This window comes from Passer domesticus, chromosome 2 (assembly GCF_036417665.1).
Source record: "Passer domesticus isolate bPasDom1 chromosome 2, bPasDom1.hap1, whole genome shotgun sequence".
In the NCBI taxonomy this organism is placed as follows: domain Eukaryota; kingdom Metazoa; phylum Chordata; class Aves; order Passeriformes; family Passeridae; genus Passer; species Passer domesticus.
The window spans coordinates 127,048,719-127,066,056 of record NC_087475.1 but is presented as its reverse complement, the minus strand read 5'-3'; the positions used below and the strand labels follow the sequence as shown (position 1 = coordinate 127,066,056).

Sequence of the window (17,338 nt, the reverse complement as noted above, 5' to 3'; positions counted from 1 at the left end):
AAACCTGATTAAATATACAGTACACTTCCTCAAATGTCTTTTGGGGGTGTGAAGAAAGGAGTAGGTAATTTAAGGTTAGCAGGGATGTACTTTCTGGGAGGTGAGTTTGCCTAGCAGTAAAATCTGTGTTCAGATTACTGTTCCTGGAGTGTTAGCACAAAGTGAGGGTTAAGCACAACAACTCAACCTCTTCAGCCGAGTTCCTCACACAAAAGGCAATATCAGACTGAATAATGTGCAGGATAAATTTCAGGCTTTGTGCATAAAACGGATTGCAATTTGCAAGAGCCACATTTAATTTACTCGGGGAGTGCTTGTCTAATGCAGACAGAGCACTGACCCTCTGTCCACCAAATATTCCAGGTAAATGCCATAAACAGCAAAGGAGGGCCAGGGCTGGGCAGGGGCTGAGGGAATCCAGGCTCCCTGAGCGTGTCACAGAGAAGGGGAACAGTTTGTTCAGCTGAGTGCAGCCTCTGTATTTGGGTTGAATCAGGTTATTGATTCACCTGTTCTTGTTGTGCACACAACAAGCCTGGCTTGATGGGTTTTAGTGGAAGGCATAAATAAGCAGAAATTAGAGAAGAAATCTGTCTTTTGTGGTGTTTTATAAAGCAGAGGCTGGAGGAGGCAAGGAGAGGTCCCTGGTGCACACACTGCCAGCACAGCTCCAGCAGAGTTCTGGGCTGATCCTTCTGCTCCCAGAGGAGCTTTGGGGCACCTTCCTCCCTGGGAAACAGGCAGTGTCCCCTCCCTGCTCCAGGGGCTACTAAACACCTACTGCATTACCTAAATGCAGTGAACAGACAAGAGGGAGCTGCTTTGGGGACAGCTTTAGGTGACCCTGAGTCCTGCTCCTGTTAGAAATCTTATATAATTTAACACCACCACCTGTTTTTCCTGTGACAGCTACTGGATTGTTTGCAAAGTCAAAAATATTCTCTACTGACATCACAGAGTTTCCTTGAAATGATTTCTCCAGGGTTTGATACCTTGCTTCCATGCAGGGTACAATGACAGAGGGGTTTGTGAGTGCAGGGATGGGGAGATGAACAGGTTCCTATAACCTGCAATCACAGGAGTCCCACAGGAATTCAGAGCCCTCCACAGCTCCACATTTCACCGCTGCCTCTGGCAGGGAGGAACTCAGCCCCTGAGTTATTGCTGCCAGCACCTACACTCAGCCACAGAACTGGCTCACAGAAAAGCCATTTCCCCTTTCTTTCTAGCCTATATTTATGTTGTTCCCTCTCCCACAGTGCTGACCCACAGGTGTATCTCTCTCAATTTTCCTGTTTTCTCCCACCCTGTCATTCCCCCTCCTTCCCCCAGTTCTTCAGGCACTGGAGAGCATTATCTGTATCTGCAGCCTGTCACTTGTCTGGCTGATCCATAACCCACACAAACTTTTCTGCTGCCTTGCCCTGCTTTAGTGCATCTTTCAGCACTCCCTCCTCTTCTTTTGACACCCAGGTTTTGCTTTTTGGGTTTTTTTCCATACTCAGCTTGGCATATTGAAAGCTTTGTGCCTCCTGCAGGGTGCCAGACATCTGCACCTTCATCGTGCCGGTCCTTCAAAATCTGTGTTGTCAACTCTTCCCCCACAAATCTCCTTTTGGAGCAGCCAAAAGTGGGGATGCTTTTGGGCAGCCCTGCAGGGAGCAGCGTAGGGGGACAGCCCACTACCCCTGCCCAAAGAGTGCTGCTACAGTGCCCTCCCCACCCCCGTACCCCAAATCATTCACACTGAGGGAATCCTAACATTTACTGCAGGACAGCGTTCCTGGGAGCAGGAAATCTCACCCCACAGGCTCACAGGAATTGTGTGCTGCAGCTGATCTGGGATTCTGCAAGCCCCAAGCTCCTCCAGCCTGGAGAGGAACATTCCAGGCTCCCCACACGAATGCAGAAACTTGCCTTACCAGCTTGGGCACAAAAAGCTGCCCTGCAGCACTTCAGTATTTCAGTAAAACATTCTGGGATGGGAACAGAAAGGGACCTTTATGGGCATTTAGTCAGTGGAAGCTCTCTGGTGCTCTTCTGGGATCAGGGTATCCCATCAGATTGCCAGGCAGGAGAAATAACAACTCGTCCCTCATCCCTAGGGGTGCATCAAGGAGGGAACTGTCCTCAAAATGTACCGAGCTGTTTCCTGCAGGTCAACAAACTGTGCTTTAGACTTTGATTGTCAAGGAATATACTGCAAGTGGCACCAGTAAATTGTCATTCCCACCTCTCCCTGTGTGCCCCTGGGAACGTCCCAGCCCATTAATGTCAGGCTGTGTTTGTTCTTGCCTGCTGTGGCTGCCCAAATCTCACACTCAGGCTGGGCCAGCCCACGCACAACAACCTCTCCATCGGTTTAAAGGATTGATTTTTCTTCTGATTCTGCCTCTATTTTTGATGGGAAAGAAATAAAAACTGTTGATTAAACCAGAACAAGCTGAAACACAGGGAGTGATGTCCCTAGCCAGGCAGGACCTGGCATGTCAGAAGGAAAAGCCTGTTTGCTCCTGTGCATACACGTGGGGCTGTCCGGGGGTGTCAGTGCAGCCCTGGGCTGCTGCACCTTTTGTTGTGACTTCTGTCCCTGCACTCACTCCCCTGGGCCAGGCTGGGGAGTGCCTTTGGATTTGGTGGACGTGAGATCAGAGAGGCTGGCAGATTTTGGGGAGCAAGGCTCTCGTGGTGCTCTGCCTCCTCATCTCCGGTACCTGCTTGAGGATTTCTGCCGCCGTCTCGTGCGAGCAGTCGAATATCACATAGAACTCCTTGCCCTTCTTCATTTCCTTCAGCAGAGGCCTGGCATCCTTGTTCCCAGAGGGCAGCTGGCGGATTTTGATTTTGATGTTGTACCTGGAAGGGGCTTTGATGAGCTCCTGCAGGCGAATGAGACCTGAGAAATGACAGGCAATGACACAATCACCATCCCGTGCCATGAGGATTTGTTGTCAGTTACACAGGGTCTCTCACACTCCACACTCCCTAAGGATGATTGCCAGTTCCATATTTGCCAGCTTCCTAGCTAATATTATTAAAGCTTTTCATTCCCATGTTTATACTTGGCTTCTAAATATTTTGGAAGGTGTTTTTAACTGGTTGACTACAGGATATGTTTGCATTGATGTAATACAATATTAACATACTGTAGTATGTTTAAATTGAGACATGAAAAACAAATAAGGCTTCTTCCTGTGCAGCTCATTGTTATTCCAATACCAAACAGCAAGAAGATAAAATTGAGGAAACCTCCTCCTAACTTTCCTGCCTGGTGTCACTCAGCAGCTGTGAGTTCTTACAGAATCTTTTGGGATGCAGCTCCACATCCTCAGACACGGGTGATTTCTCAGGCTCGGTGTTCAGCTGGCACAGCTTTACACGCCTCAGCTGAAGTCAGTGGAGCTCAGCCAGAGCCTTGTCCAAGTGTTTAAACACACTGCAGTTCCACTGGCTAATTCAGCACTCCTGTGTAATTTGCACTGCCTCCAAAACCGAGGGAAGATAGTTAAGAGCTCTTTGAGGTGTGTGATTACAGCCTCGCATTATCCACGAATGCAATTCACCCACAAAAAATTCCTGATCTCCTGCTGAGGGGAAGTAAAAGGCTGCCTTAAAAATATGCATAGAGAGAGAGAGAGAGAGAACACAGGCAAGGAGCACTTCTTGAACAAAAATCAAACAAATTATTAAAATGAAGGAGCTCCTGCGTCTCCTGCAGGGAGTGGGGATAATATTTGTGTGGGTGTGAGTGCCCCTGCTTGAGTGGCACATCTAAGGCAAGACAAAGCTCCCTGTCCCTCTGAAAGCTGCTGGCTTTCACTCAAGTGCTGGCATCGTGCTTGGGGAAAAGCTGCTCTCCCTCCACCTACAGGGCCAGGCCTGCTCCTCGCTGGTTTTCTAGTACCAACAATCAATAGAGAAAATGAAACATGATGAGCATTCAGCTGGAAATGCTGCAGGCACCGGGAGCTGGGCCTGGCCAGGAGCCAGCTGAGGAGCAGGAACCCACAGGAGCTGATTCTGATGGGAATGGGCTCCCTGCACTCACTGACTAAGGGGTTGGGGTCACCTGGCTGGGGAGGTGCAGCCCAGGGGCATCCAAGGCTCACCCCTGGCTGCAGTGCCTGGGATGGCAGTTCCGGGAGGAGGAGTCTGGGAAGCCTTCATCTCATCCTCACTTCTCACTGAAAACTGGTATTTGTCTTCCCAGCAACCAAAAGTTCTTGGGTTCAAGTGTGGTGAAAAGCAAAAAAACGAAAGGCTTTGCTGACCCACTTCCCTCTCCTTTTCAGGGGAAGAAATTACTGTGTGCCTTAAAATATCTCCTTTGGTCCCATCAGACTGGGACCTTGCACTTCCCAACGCTTCCTGCTGCCACATGGAGCGAGATGGAGTCCAGGTGTGGTGTCCTGGAGAAGCCAAAGCAGCAGTGCAAAGAACTGCAGCTATTTTTCTGGAGGACATGGCAAAAGCCTGACCCCCTGAGCCCATCCAGTGCCACCCCCTGCCCTGCAGGGACACCTCCCATGAGATCAGGGTGCTCTGAACCCTGTCCAACCTGGCCAAGGTGTTTTTATGTCTTGTGGTGTAACGATGGCAAACATTAGGGATGAGAAATAAAAGAGCTTGAGTTTACTGGCGTCACTCTAACCCCAAATCCAAGGACTATTTATACTGATCAAAGTTGACATGTTTACTTTCCTGACTCTGAGTTAATAAGATGATTGATGATTAATTTACTTCGTAAATATCTCTGCAAATGAAATCTCTTTAATATCGGGCATTTTTTGTAGCTGAGCAGGTACACAGCACTTGGTGTTCTGGAATGCCAATTTGGTTATGGGGTGGGCTGGAAAAGACCTCTCCTTGTTTCTATTCTGTCTAGAAGGTTTTATCTAGGAGCTAATGGAGAATGTCCAGTAGGGGCCACAGAGAGGATAAAGGGTCTGGAGCATCTGTCTAGTGAGGAGAGGCTGTGGGAGCTAGGCCTGCTCAGTGTGGGGAAGGGAAGGCTGGGAGAGGATCCATCAATCCATAAAAATATCCCATCAATGCACACAAATACCCCATCAACCCACACAAATACCCCCAGGGGCTGTCACAGGATGGTGCCACACTGCTCAGTGGTGCCAGTGCCAGGATGAGCAGCAGTGGCCATGAACTGAAACACAACGAGTTCCACCTCAACCTGAGGAAGAACTTCTGTCCATGGAGGGGGCAGAGCCCTGGAACAACTGCCCAGGGAGGGCCTGGAGTCTCCACCTCTGGGACATCCCAAAAATCCCAAATTCCTGTGTCACCTGCTCTGGGTGACCCTGCCTTGGCAGGGAGTTGGACTAGGTGATCTCCAGATTTTGGGATTCTGGAATCAGTTTGAAGCTGTGTTATGGGTTCCACAATGAGGAAGCACAATGGGACTGACTATTCAAACCCCAGGGGCTCCTTCCCATGGTCTGAAGTGAGCAGCTTTCCAAAAGCCACGGCAGCAGCAGGACAGGGTTCTCCCCTGTGCCCCAGGAAGGCTGCTGAGGGCAGGGCAGAGTGAGCTGCCCCAGGTGTGGCAGGAGCAGCCCGCAGGCAGCAGCACTCACCCGTGCTGTCCTCGTACACCACGGTGACGATTTTCCAGTTGTAGTAGAGCACGAGGTCCAGCACGGCGCGGCTGATGGCGGCGTAGTCGGGGTACAGGTTGATGTAGAAGGCGTCCCTGTTGTCCACGCTGGGGTGCTTCCAGCGGGTCTGGATGTGCGGCACCTCCAGGGCGTTGCAGATGGACTGCACGGCGCTGACCGACGAGCTGTGCGCCGGCCCGAAGAGCGCTGCCACGCCCAGCGCCAGCTGGTCACACGCTGGGCACGGACACACAGGGACTCAGCAAGGGCCTGGGGGTGCTCACTGGGAGCTGCTATCCCCCCTCCAGCCCCAGCACTTCAAATGAGAGCAGAGCACTGCGTTCCTCCCACACCCACCCAGAGATGGGCCAGGGGTTCCTGAGGTGTTAAGGGGGCTTTGGAGGGTAAAGGGAGAGGCTGAGGGAGCTGGGAAGGGGCTCAGCCTGGAGAAAAGGAGGCTCAGGTGGGACCCTGTGCCTCTGCACAACTCCTGACAGGAGGGGACAGCCAGGGGGGTCAGGCTGTGCTGCCAGGGAACAGGGACAGGAGGAGAGGGAACGGCCTCAGGCTGGGCAAAGGGAGGTTTGGATTGCATGGCACAGGAATTTCCCCATGGGAGAGGTTGTTAAACAGTGGCAGGGGCTGTCCAGGGAGATTTGGAGTGCCCATCCCTGCAGGTGTCACCATCCCTGGAGGTGGCACTCAGTGCTCTGGGCTGGGACAAGGTGGGGATTGGGCACAGCTGGGGTTCCATGGGCTGGGAGGGCTTTCCCAGCCTCAGGGACCCTGGTTTGGTTGTGGCTCTGAAAATGGCTTTACTAATCAGCTTTATACCTTTGCCCTTGCTTGCTGCAAATAAACCCTTCTCTGCTCGTTGCCTTGCAGATGACACGGATTCCTGAGCTGCCTTTCTCAGAATGGCTTCATCCCAGAGGATCCAGGGGCTCTCTGGCTGCCACAGAAATGCCTCAGCAGTGAAGTTCCAGGGCAGAGCACCAGGTAATACAACCCTGGAGGCACAGCAGGCTCTCCAGGGATCCCCCTGGCACTGGCACCTTTCTGCCCATGTGAGCTCCCTCATTCCAGGCAGCAAAGGGCACCACGATTCACTGCCCTCCATAATCTGTGTTTACAGAGCAGGCAGGACTGCCCAAAGCCCCAGGTAACAGCACAGGGAAATAAAGAACCACACACTGACAATTTATAGCCCTCCAAACCAACCAAACACATCAACAAAGCTTTCCTTCTCCTGTGCCCATATCTCAGCCTCAAGAGCCCTGCCTGGAGCTGTCTCTGCATTTTTCTTTCTCTCCCATGTCTTTGCAGGCTGACAGACAGGAGATGAAGTAATATTGGTTATTTCTGTCCACTGGTAAAATTTACTGCCAATGTTTTTAACACGGCTCTGACTGAGACAAAGCCCTGCACTGAGCTGCAGGCTGCTCTCCCTGTGAGGGTGGAAGTTTAGAAATTGCTCTGATTGAGGGAAATATTACATACACCAACTTCCACAATGAGCTGAGATTCTTTAAATTCGAATTTAGCTCTCCGACTGTAATAGTATATGACAGAAAATCAATTTTTTTCTGTTTCCATTCTACAAATGAGTGTTTCACAGACAGCATGAAGTGCATAGGCTTTCCAGGTTTAATTCAGAAGCCTTTCTAAAGCATCAGAGGTTTGATGTGCAAATTCCAGAAATACCTTTAATAATTCATGATGACAAGAAATTACTGCTGTCTGTGAGTTTCTTACACGTGCATTAGCAACTTCCTACATGTTAAATGGAGGAGGCACTTTCACAAGAGTCACAGGAGAGGTTCTCACTCTACAGGGAATCTGAAATACTGTATCAACCTGGATTACACAGATTATAAATCCCCCACACTTGAGATTCTACAGCATAGAGCTCCAGCATGTACCTGATAATTGAAAAAGAATGCAAAAAATGCCATTTAAAGCTCTTTTAAAAAGTTCTTTGAAATTATTCTCCTTTTCTCCATTCTTACTAAGAAACTGAAGTGGCACAAGGAAAATTTGGTAGTGCAGATATTTGAAAGGTGACAGCTCACCAGCCTGGTTTCTGAAGAGAGGTGTTTTTATTTTCCAGCAAATCCAGTTCCAGGAACTGGGCTGCTCTTTACAACATTTTATCAAACTTTGAGCTTGCTTCCTAGAGGCCAAGGAACACATGGAGCTAAAGGAAAGCTGTGACTTATTATCCCTCTCTGTTTTGGCCTGCAAGTCAGTTGGATGGGAGTAAATTGGGCCATAGTTTTCCTTCTCAGGAAAATAAAAAAAAAAGAAGAGGCAAAAAAATTTCCACACTTGACTACTCCAATTCGTACAGTTGTTTATAACAGAGAAACTTATTTGTCTCCAGGGCACTGTGCATTAGTATTTCAGGGCAGGAGGGCTACTGGCTTCTGGTCTTTAAAAGGCAGCAGAAATAATTTACCAATAATGGGTATCTGTGCTAATTATGGGTTGTGCCATCCCACTGTGCTTCCTGTGAGTCTGTGATCATTTTTCTGCAGAATTCCAGGTGGCAAATCTATGTTTTGGAAAGAAAAATGGCTTGGACTTGCCACCTGCCATCTGGGGCTCTTAGCATGCAGACAGGACGTAGGGGTTTATTCAGAAAGCACATGACAGGTCCAAGCCCAGCTTGATTCTTAGTTCAAGCACCTCTGAAAGATTAATTTTATGGTACACATGATACAAGCAGAGCAGAAAAGGAGATCAGGCTGGGGAAAGGTATGAAGTACAAACCAGGGATGTAACTGAGACAGTAATTGAGATATTTACCTCTCCTTGAGGCTTCAAAACTATCAAAAAGGTTAATTCTCTGGATGTCATAGGTTAATGTGGTATTAGGCATCAGTGTTCTGTTCCTGTTGATGTTGGTGACAGCAAACTTGAACGCCAATTCTTCAATATTAACAGGTTCATTTTCCACAGTTTCGAATATCCCTCCTGTGGGAACAGAGATAAATGGCAAGGATTATTCACCTCTTAATTGCCACACAGAAAGAGGGAAAAATAAATTACGAGCCATAATTTCTGAGTGTTCATCTAGGAAAACCTGATGGCTGCTCAAAGCACTACAGCAAGAGCAGGGTTAGTTTTTATCTGCCGTGCCACTGGGGTTAACTCAGAATGATGACTGTTGCTCCACAAACATCTGGGGAAGATGACGTGTGTTTATTGTCCAGCCTTTTCAGAGGAACATGCTGAATGCTTGTGGAAACTTCTGTGCAGCTCCTTTCTAGTGAAAGGAGGGATGGGCATGGGCCTTGTTCTCCCTGCTGCAGTGTAATCTGCGTTTGGAGATGGAACTTGGACGTGTGGATGCTTGCTGAGGTGCTTCTGCACACCCTGGCAGACCAAGATCCACTGAGAGCAAAGGGGCTGAGAGTCCCCCCTGAGCTCTGTGCTCCCTCTGCTTCCTCCTAAACCCCAGGCAGCCTTGTTGGTCACTGCTGTTTGCTCAGGGACTGGGGAATATTTTTGCTTTTTCCAAGGAAGAGGAGCTGAACCTGTGGACACCAGCAAGCTTTCCAAAAAAGGACTGTAAATAACCCAAATTTAGGAAGTGTAATGCTCCTCCCTGGAGTGTGTCCTGGGATGGGGAAGGTGTCTCAAGGCCACAGCCTGTCCCAGTAGGCTGGGATGGCCACTCCCTCCAGCCTCTAGAGACCTTATTATGCCAGCAGCACATTCCCACTGTCCAGGGGCAGTGGGATTTGGGGAATGCACTGCACACACAGCTGCTTCTAAAAAATAGCTCCTCTAAACAGCAATCTCCAGCTTCACTGCTTGATTTTGCAAGTATAATTTACTCATTTAGTGCAAGTCACTAGAGAATACTTTGGATTTCTCACTTATATATTTGCCCATGTTAAATTTGAGGCACCTCTCTCTGTATTTTCTGGCCATCTGAATGCATTCAGCTCATGAGCTGCAGCCTCCTGCAGTTTTGATGTCACCCCTGTAGGAACAGTGCAGTCATTAGCTGACCATCAGAAATGGGAGCACACTGGAATCAAAACCTGGTTTGAATTTTAATCCAGCAATGAAGACCCTGGAGGCTACCAACCCCACTCTGGTAATGTTATCCCTGGAATAAACAGCATTGTTTTATTTCCTGAACCCACACAGAGCAATGCCAGGACATGGCTTAAACAATCTGCCAACTTCAGCAATTTTCTTGTACTCTCCATGGATTTCTCATGTGCATTGTGCAGGTATCAGAACCTTAAAGACTTCTTTCCTCTTCCCCAGAAAACATCCAAGTGATAACAAAAGAGTGTGATACACAAAAACAGCCATAAAAACAGCCCAAGTGCAGGATTTGGAACCAAACCATCAAGTGGAATGCTAAAAGTCAGCAGGATTTTCCAGAGCTGCAAACTCCAGATCACCTGAAGGGAAAAAAAAATCTAAAGCATGTCCTTTCAGATCAAGACCTGTAATTCTTCATCCCAACTACCATCCCAGCAAGTTTAGTGGTTAAACTCAATTCTCTTTCCCTCATTTCACCCAAGGAAGACAATTCTTTTCAGTCAGCTGCAATGCCAGCCTGGGCTTGGGCCAGAAAGGTTCCACTGCTGAGTTTTCCTGGAATCCCTGCTGGAAGCAGCAGAGCATTGCTCCATCAGGGAGGGTGGATGTCATGGGACAGCCTGAGATAACCTGGAAATTAGGGTGTCCACAATCCCTCCCCACTTCCAATAGGATGGGTATTTTGCCATTTGATCTTGGCAAAAATCCCCTCCACCTCAGAAATTATTACTGTGCATTCCAGCACTTTCTGCTTCTTTTTTTTATTAATTAATTAAAACTACTTCATCCAACCACCCTTGAGGCAACCTTCATACCTGGATGTACACAAGCACTTCGTCATTCTAGGGCCAGAACCATTTCCATCCCTCTAATCAACTGCCTATTAAATGAAGATTAATGTGAATTAATGATGTATAACCAGGAACTGTTTATACTTCATTAGCAGAATTCCACAGGATTTTTCCTTTTGGAGAAGAGAGCAAGCTCAGTGGGCAGCAGGAGGGCAGGGAGGGAAAGAGGGGAAGTTTTGTGTGGATGTGTTTTCTGAGCAAACAAACCAAAACTCTGCACACATTTCCAGGTTCCTTTGGCACACAAGAACAGAGCAGGACAGCACTCTCAGGATTACAGGCTTTATTTGCTGGTGAGATACCCTGGAGAAAACATGGAATCATGGAATGGTTTGGGTTGGAGGGGGCCTAAAGCTCATCCAGTCCCACACCCAGGCATGGACAGAGCCCAGGAGGGAGTTTATGGAGGCAGTAATTCCTCACTGAGGAATTGATCTGACTGAGCTGGGGGATACTGCATTGAAAAGGCTTGGGCTGCACCTATTTGAGCTTGATTCTTCTGTTCAGGCCCATTCAGCTGCTAAAAAAGGACTTGAATTACTGGATAAATCTGCATCACAAACAAGCTGTGCTGTAGCATTTTCATCCATACATCCCTAATGAAATCCAGCAATTCCATAAATAGTCTCTTCTCCTTCTTCTGCTGATGACTGACAGCCAAGCTCAGAATTTATTGTAAGGTCCAGGTTAAAAGAAAAATAGCAGAGTAAGTGACAAGTTTGATGAAGAACCAGTTTGTCAGATGATTCATTTGAATAAAGTAATTACTGTACAACATTTAAAAAACAAATTAACCACAGCATTATACAAGGGAAGGAAGGAAGGAAGAAGAAATCGATGTTAACTCAACATAAATGATGTTCCAGGAATGAAGCTGTTATTGCTGAGTCTGAAAACAAGCACTGGCTTTCATGTTGGGCTGCTTATAGCACTTAGGTGGGAAAAATTGCAGATTTTGGAGTCCTCCCTTTCAGCTCCCTCCTCCCTTAGTCAGAGAGTGAATCCTGCACAGCAAATCAAAGGCTGATGGGTCCTGCTCAGTGGCAGCCCTGACTTTCACTTACAGCACATCATTTGTAACGTGATTTCTTCAAGGATGAAGGAAAAGAACCCAGTATCTGCCCCTCCTTGGGGTTTAGCAGTGGAAGGTAAGAGGGAATGACAGGCTGGGTCCAGCTGCTCTGCCCAAAGGGGCTGAGCCACGTGAGGCAGTGACAGCATCAGCTCCATTCACTCTGAGCACAAACATCCCCACAGCAAGGGAAATGTCACAGCGACACAGCACACTTCAGCAGGCACACCTGGAAAACCCCTCCAGCTCTCCCAGGCAAGCAAATATTTCCATTTCAAGGGGTTGTCAGGGACCGAGGGAGTTTCAGCAAAGGTCAGGGCAGAATTACAGTTTGTGACTCTTTCTGGCTGAGGATGAGCCCCTGTTTGTGCATGGTTGGTGCCCATGTTTCCCGTCCTGGCTCAGAGCAGGAATTTTCCCGGGCTGAGTGTCAGCTGGGGAGCTGCTGGGACACGGCTGACACATGGAAGCAGCCATGTGGAAGCACAGGCCCTGCTGGATGCTGCTCCCTCCCGAGCTGGGAGCCCCGCACAGCTCCCCGAGGCAGCCCAGTGCCAGCACTGGCAGGTGCTTTGCCAGCAGGGCTTCCACAAACACCTGGACATCCATTTCCTGCAGGGATTCTGCTGCGAGCAGCCTCCCCTCCTTCCACAGGGAACCCCGGGAGGGGCACGAGAACTCATTAAAACCCACCTGGAGCCACTGAAGGGAAAGGAGAGCTGAAATCCTAATGGCTGTGAGCTCTGTGCTGCTGCTGTCCCCAGAGAGAAGCTGCTGCCGGTGCCAGGTTAATGTGGAGGATTCAAGAAGCCAAGAGAAAACAAGATTTGCCCTCGGGCTCTGACAGGGATATGGATTCCAGAGGGGTCTGGATCACAGGCACTCAGTGGGGCTGGGGCAGATGGAAGGCTCAAAAAGGAGCAGGGCACAGCAAAGCAGTGCTGAGGAAGATGTTTTTCTCCAGACAATTCCCTCTGACAGAGCTCCACTTGCACTGCAGCACCTGCTACTGGGACCCCCCTCCAAGCATATTTTCCCATCCTTATCTGTTAGCAAAGGACAGATCCTCCTGTGCCATGTGGTGTCCAGCTGGGAGGCAGTACCTGTGCACTCACCACACTCATCTCCCCAGAAAATAACCAAAGAAGTGATTGCTCGCAGTTTAGCAGCATCTTCCTCTGCAAAGTCACCTCTCTGATGGTGTAAGGTCATCCAGAAATTGGCTGTTACCTCTGATTGAGACAGCACCCATGAGCTACTCTGCTGTGTGGGTGTGCACCAGAAGTTTCTCAGGAAGAACGGTGAACAGCCCCAGCTCTGTAACACGCAGTAATTGCAATTTGCACTTGCACATCCTGCAGCCTGCAGGAGGGTCTCTCCCCGAGGTTCTCCTGGAGCTGGAGCACTGGAGCACAGGGGCTGTTTGGCTGGCAGAGCCCACCCTGAGCCCATCACATTTGGGCACTGGCTGAGCCTGCAGCAGCCCTCGGAGCAGGAGCCATTACCATCCTCATTTTACACATGCTGGAGCTGAGAGCCATGCTCCCACCACCACTCCCTGCCCAATCTGTTCCAAAGCTGCTTTGGAAGCCTTCCATGCATTGTGCTCTGTTCCAGCCCATTCCCACCCTCTCTGAGGCCCTGGCCCTGCCTTGGCATCCCTGATCCCTGCATTCCCCAGGCTGCCTCCTGGCCAGCCCCCAGCTGCCCTCCTGTGCTCCACCTGCCACATGGCACTGCCACTGCCACTGCCCTGCCCCTGCCAGCTCCCTGGAACCCATCACCCATCTGGGGCTCCTGCTTTCAGGGTGCACTCAGACAGAACCCCAGGGCACTGCCCTTGCCCTTTCTTTCTTTTCTGAACTTTCCCCTCCTTGTTTCCAGCCATCAGAATCCCCAAGGAAATGTGGTGAGCACCCCACTCTGGAACCCCCCTGGATCTTGGCATCCCTTACCCCAAATAAGTCCCTGCCCCTGTAGATGGCAAGCTTCTCGAGAGTGTAAGAAATCTGCAGACAAACAGAGGAATTTTAAAATGTAATAAATGCAGGGCTGGCTCTGGGGTTGGGGGATGGTTTAATTCTCCTTTCCATGGCTGTGGGGAGCTGAAACCTGGGAGAGGCTCAGCACCTGAACCCTGCCCAGGGGAGGAGATGAGCCCCAAGTGTCAAACTCAGCAAAGGGGATTTTTAAAAGACAACTAGGCTTGTTTATAGCAAGGTCACTGCCCATTTGTCACATTTGGTATTGCCTCTGTTCCAAACTGCCTATCCAAAACCCAGCTCCGTGCTCCAGATGTGGTTTTATTCCAGCTGCTTTTGTGAAGGGCTTGCCCCCACCTGTAACAAGGCTGCTCAAATTTTGCTTAATTTTTTTGCTGAACTCTCAGAGGGACTCAGCCTTTCTGCCCCTCTCATGCAGTGTGGTGCTGAATGACCAGTGATGAAACTGCTACAAATCCCACTTTGGGCTAAAAAAAGTGGTAAAGCATTTCTCCACCCAAAATATCCCCCGTGAGAGCCAGGGCAGGTTTTTATAATTATGTGCACTCCAGAAAGGTGCATTCAGGCCTGCTTTGATCCTTTGGAAAGCAGGGGGATAAAAATACACGTGTGTATGTATATATAGAAAAAGTTGGGCTTATTAAGATACAAGGATCTGCCTTTTCCAATGGGAATTATTTCACTTCAGCTTGCAAGTGGAGATAGTTCCCAAAGGCACACTTGGCGTGATTCATGTTACAGAATTTCTAAGTAATGAACTTTCTCCTTTTTACTAACAGCAAAAGAATCTGGTTGACCTGATTTAGGTGTCTCTTGCAACACCAGGCAGGAACTAAAGCATGATTTTCGAGGTGTAAGCCCTCGATTTGATAGGGAGTTTTAAAACTGTTGCTTTTCTCCTTTACATTTTATATTTCCCTCTGCCTGCACTATGCCACAGGTTGTGGGCTGTTCCAAATGTTTCTCCTGATTCCAGCAGGGTTTGATCAAATTCCCTCGTGGCTGAGCATTCCTCCCACCAGCTGTAACAGCTTAAATAGTCTCTCTGGAGAAGAAACGTACTTTCTCCTGCCTTTGTACTTTATCCTGCTTCACAGATCTGCTTTTCCTGAGTGTCTGAGTGAGAGGATTTCCCTCTGAGACACCCAGACATCCTGGCACATTCACTGCTGACCATGTGCAGGACCACAGGGTGCTGCTGGCAGTGGAGGGGCAACAGGAAAACAGAGAGCAAGGAACAATCCCAGGAGAAATTAAAAAGAAAAATTAAGGCTTATATTGCAGAATAACGGAAGGGGAAAAGATTTGACAGAAATAAAAAGCAGATAAGGAGAGTGGAAAGCAAGCTGGTGGGATGAAGACAAAGACTGATGGCATTGCTGGAATTTTTGTTACTGCTTTTATCTGAGTCCATCTCAAAGGTATTCAATAGCTTACAAATATAGTGAGATGTTTTTGGCAGATACAAAGCAATTGTGCCTTACACTTGAGGAAACCCCAAACCAAAGGAAGCCATAGAGGCCCCTAAACCAACACCAAGGAAAACTGAATTCAGAGGGGGTTCTGCCACTGCTTTGGCACAGACACCTGGTTATCTCAGGAGGATATCTGCACAAAAAGTGCTTCACTCTGTCCTGTGCAGCCCCACAGAGCAGTTGGGAGCTTGCATTTGCAATGGAGCTGCTTCAGGAAGAGCCATTTTTCTCCAGCTGCTAGCCAGGAATAGAAAGGCATTTCAAAATCCAAGACAATGCTTTGAAATGAGCGCTATTTAGCAAACAGCATTTTTGTGCACAAATGTCAGGGTTATATCTTTATAAATGACACAGTCCGTCTTTTCCCGAGTGCCCATTAAGCACTATTATCTCTAAGATGCTTACCAACAGTAAGGTCTTTATTAAAGCTGAAGAAATCCAAGTTTATCCTGGAAAAGCATGGATAAATCAGATCACAAACTGTCCCAAAGTACATCCCTTCCAGAGAGGAGGTGCTGGAGGGAGGTGAAAGTTGGCAGGGGGGACATTTTAAACCCTAACTTTGGTCTTTGGCTGCTGTGTTTCTGAATCCCAGCTGCTCCAGCTGCCCTGAAGGCAGAGCTGCCTGTCCAGCCAGGAATGGGGGATGCCTGGAAGCCCCAGGGCTGCAGCAGATCCCCTATTTGGACACTGCTGGGCACACTCTGCACTTTGAACCATGCAAAAACCGTGTCCTGATCAGGAGCTCAGACATAAAGGATCCAAAAGGACAGCAGCTCCTGCTGGCACACCCTCTGCACGAGGCCATGGGGAATTCTGGCTCTGCCTTCCATCCCAAATGCAGCAATTGCTGATGGCAGATTTCTCTGAGGCTGGAGTGGCCCCTCTCACTCTGGAGAAAAGGCTTAAAACCATTCAGCTAAGCTGGAGAGGACTTTGCCTGTGATTGTCCCATCTTTCCTTCTCCCCAGATTGTGCCAGGCTTGGCATTAAAAAAGGATAAACCTGAAGTTTAAAAATAATAAAAACTGCAAAGAGACATAAGTGATTTGATTGGTTTTCATGATAAGAAAGAAATGCCCCCTTTAGCTTTCCTTGGCATGGAGGAAGGACGTAAACCCAAATGTTACCAGGTTTCCCACTGGATCCATGGCTTTAGTTCTCCTGAAGCTCCAGCACACATTTGGTGTTTGCAGGACATGAGGAAATGTGCAGGTTTTGCTCAGGATTTTCTTTAAACCTTACAGCAGCATATTTTCCCCGTGCTGCTGCATCATTATTCTGCCTCCCCTTAAGTGCCATTAATGCAGTTTCATCCTTAATTCCTCAGGTATCAGGAAGGAACACAGAGAAAATGGGCTGCCATTCTCCATTATTTACCTTGCAGCCTCAGCAGCAGCTGTCTCAAAGAAAACCAAGGTACATTTCCAGTCCTGGGGAGTGTAATGTCTCAGCAGCTCATGTGAGATGATGCTCTTAAGGGTGGGGGTGCAGATTTTCCAACAGATCCACTCTCATGAGCAATGTTTAATCAGCACCTGTGCTCTGAGCTGCCACTTTTCCTCATCATAATGATGGCTGGCTCTTGAACAGACACTCACTGGAGGTGCCTGCTGTTCAAAGCTTCCTTGGTAATTATCAATCTGGAACATTTCTATTCCTCCATCTTCTGAGGGCCATTTGAGTCTGAAGAATGCCTTATTCAATGTCTACATTTGCAAATATTAAAGCACCGAGTGTAAACAAAGCACTGCTGCACCTGATGACAACTGTACATCAAGTGCTCAATTATACCACTCCAGGAGAAATATGGAATGGGAACCCAAACAACTCCTGGAACACTTCTCCTTGTAATTCCCTCAAAAAGAGAACTCAGAATGTCCTTCTCCACAAATCACACTCAGACTGAGACATTCCACTGCAGCAGCTTCACTGGGAACAGCTTTATCAGGAATTATTGGCACTGATTAGAGATGGGAGTTACAGTTATTATGTTTATTATATTAAAGGTCTTCTTAGTTGTAATTATTACACTTATGGATATGGAAGTTAGAGATGTACTGAAAAAAAAGTCAAGAAAATCTTGGGTAATTTTACCCAGGGGTTAAAACAGTGTTAAAAATTGATTAAAAAATTAAAGAAAGAGAAAGACAATTATCTGAAAAAGTGATACAATATCTCCAGGCCCCACAAGGTGAATATTTGAGTTACTAAATTGTTACTCATATTTTTAAAACATGAAAGTTTATGCTACTGGACA

General features: G+C 48.2%; 2 protein-coding genes across 11 annotated transcripts in view; one reads left to right on the top strand and one right to left on the bottom strand.

The window, feature by feature from the left end:
• LOC135295108 (protein let-653-like) overlaps positions 1–17,338 on the top strand; it is a 183,198-nt gene that overhangs the window by 82,318 nt on the left and 83,542 nt on the right. For 6 of the 7 annotated variants that reach the window (XR_010357157.1, XM_064411194.1, XM_064411196.1 and 3 more), the window contains 2 exons: positions 6,498–6,611; positions 16,409–16,497. The gene's annotated coding sequence lies outside the window, so the exon portion shown is untranslated. The remainder of the gene's footprint in view (positions 1–6,497; positions 6,612–16,408; positions 16,498–17,338) is intronic. The other variant, XM_064411195.1, reaches the window with a different exon arrangement.
• The window catches only part of GRIK1 (glutamate ionotropic receptor kainate type subunit 1), a 102,333-nt gene that overhangs the window by 43,840 nt on the left and 41,155 nt on the right, over positions 1–17,338 (bottom strand). For all 4 annotated transcript variants that reach the window (XM_064411187.1, XM_064411188.1, XM_064411190.1 and 1 more), the window contains exons 2-4: positions 8,421–8,588; positions 5,592–5,849; positions 2,715–2,896 (exon numbers count right to left, since the gene is read on the bottom strand). In XM_064411187.1, the coding sequence (XP_064267257.1) occupies positions 2,715–2,896; positions 5,592–5,849; positions 8,421–8,588 (608 nt within the window). The remainder of the gene's footprint in view (positions 1–2,714; positions 2,897–5,591; positions 5,850–8,420; positions 8,589–17,338) is intronic.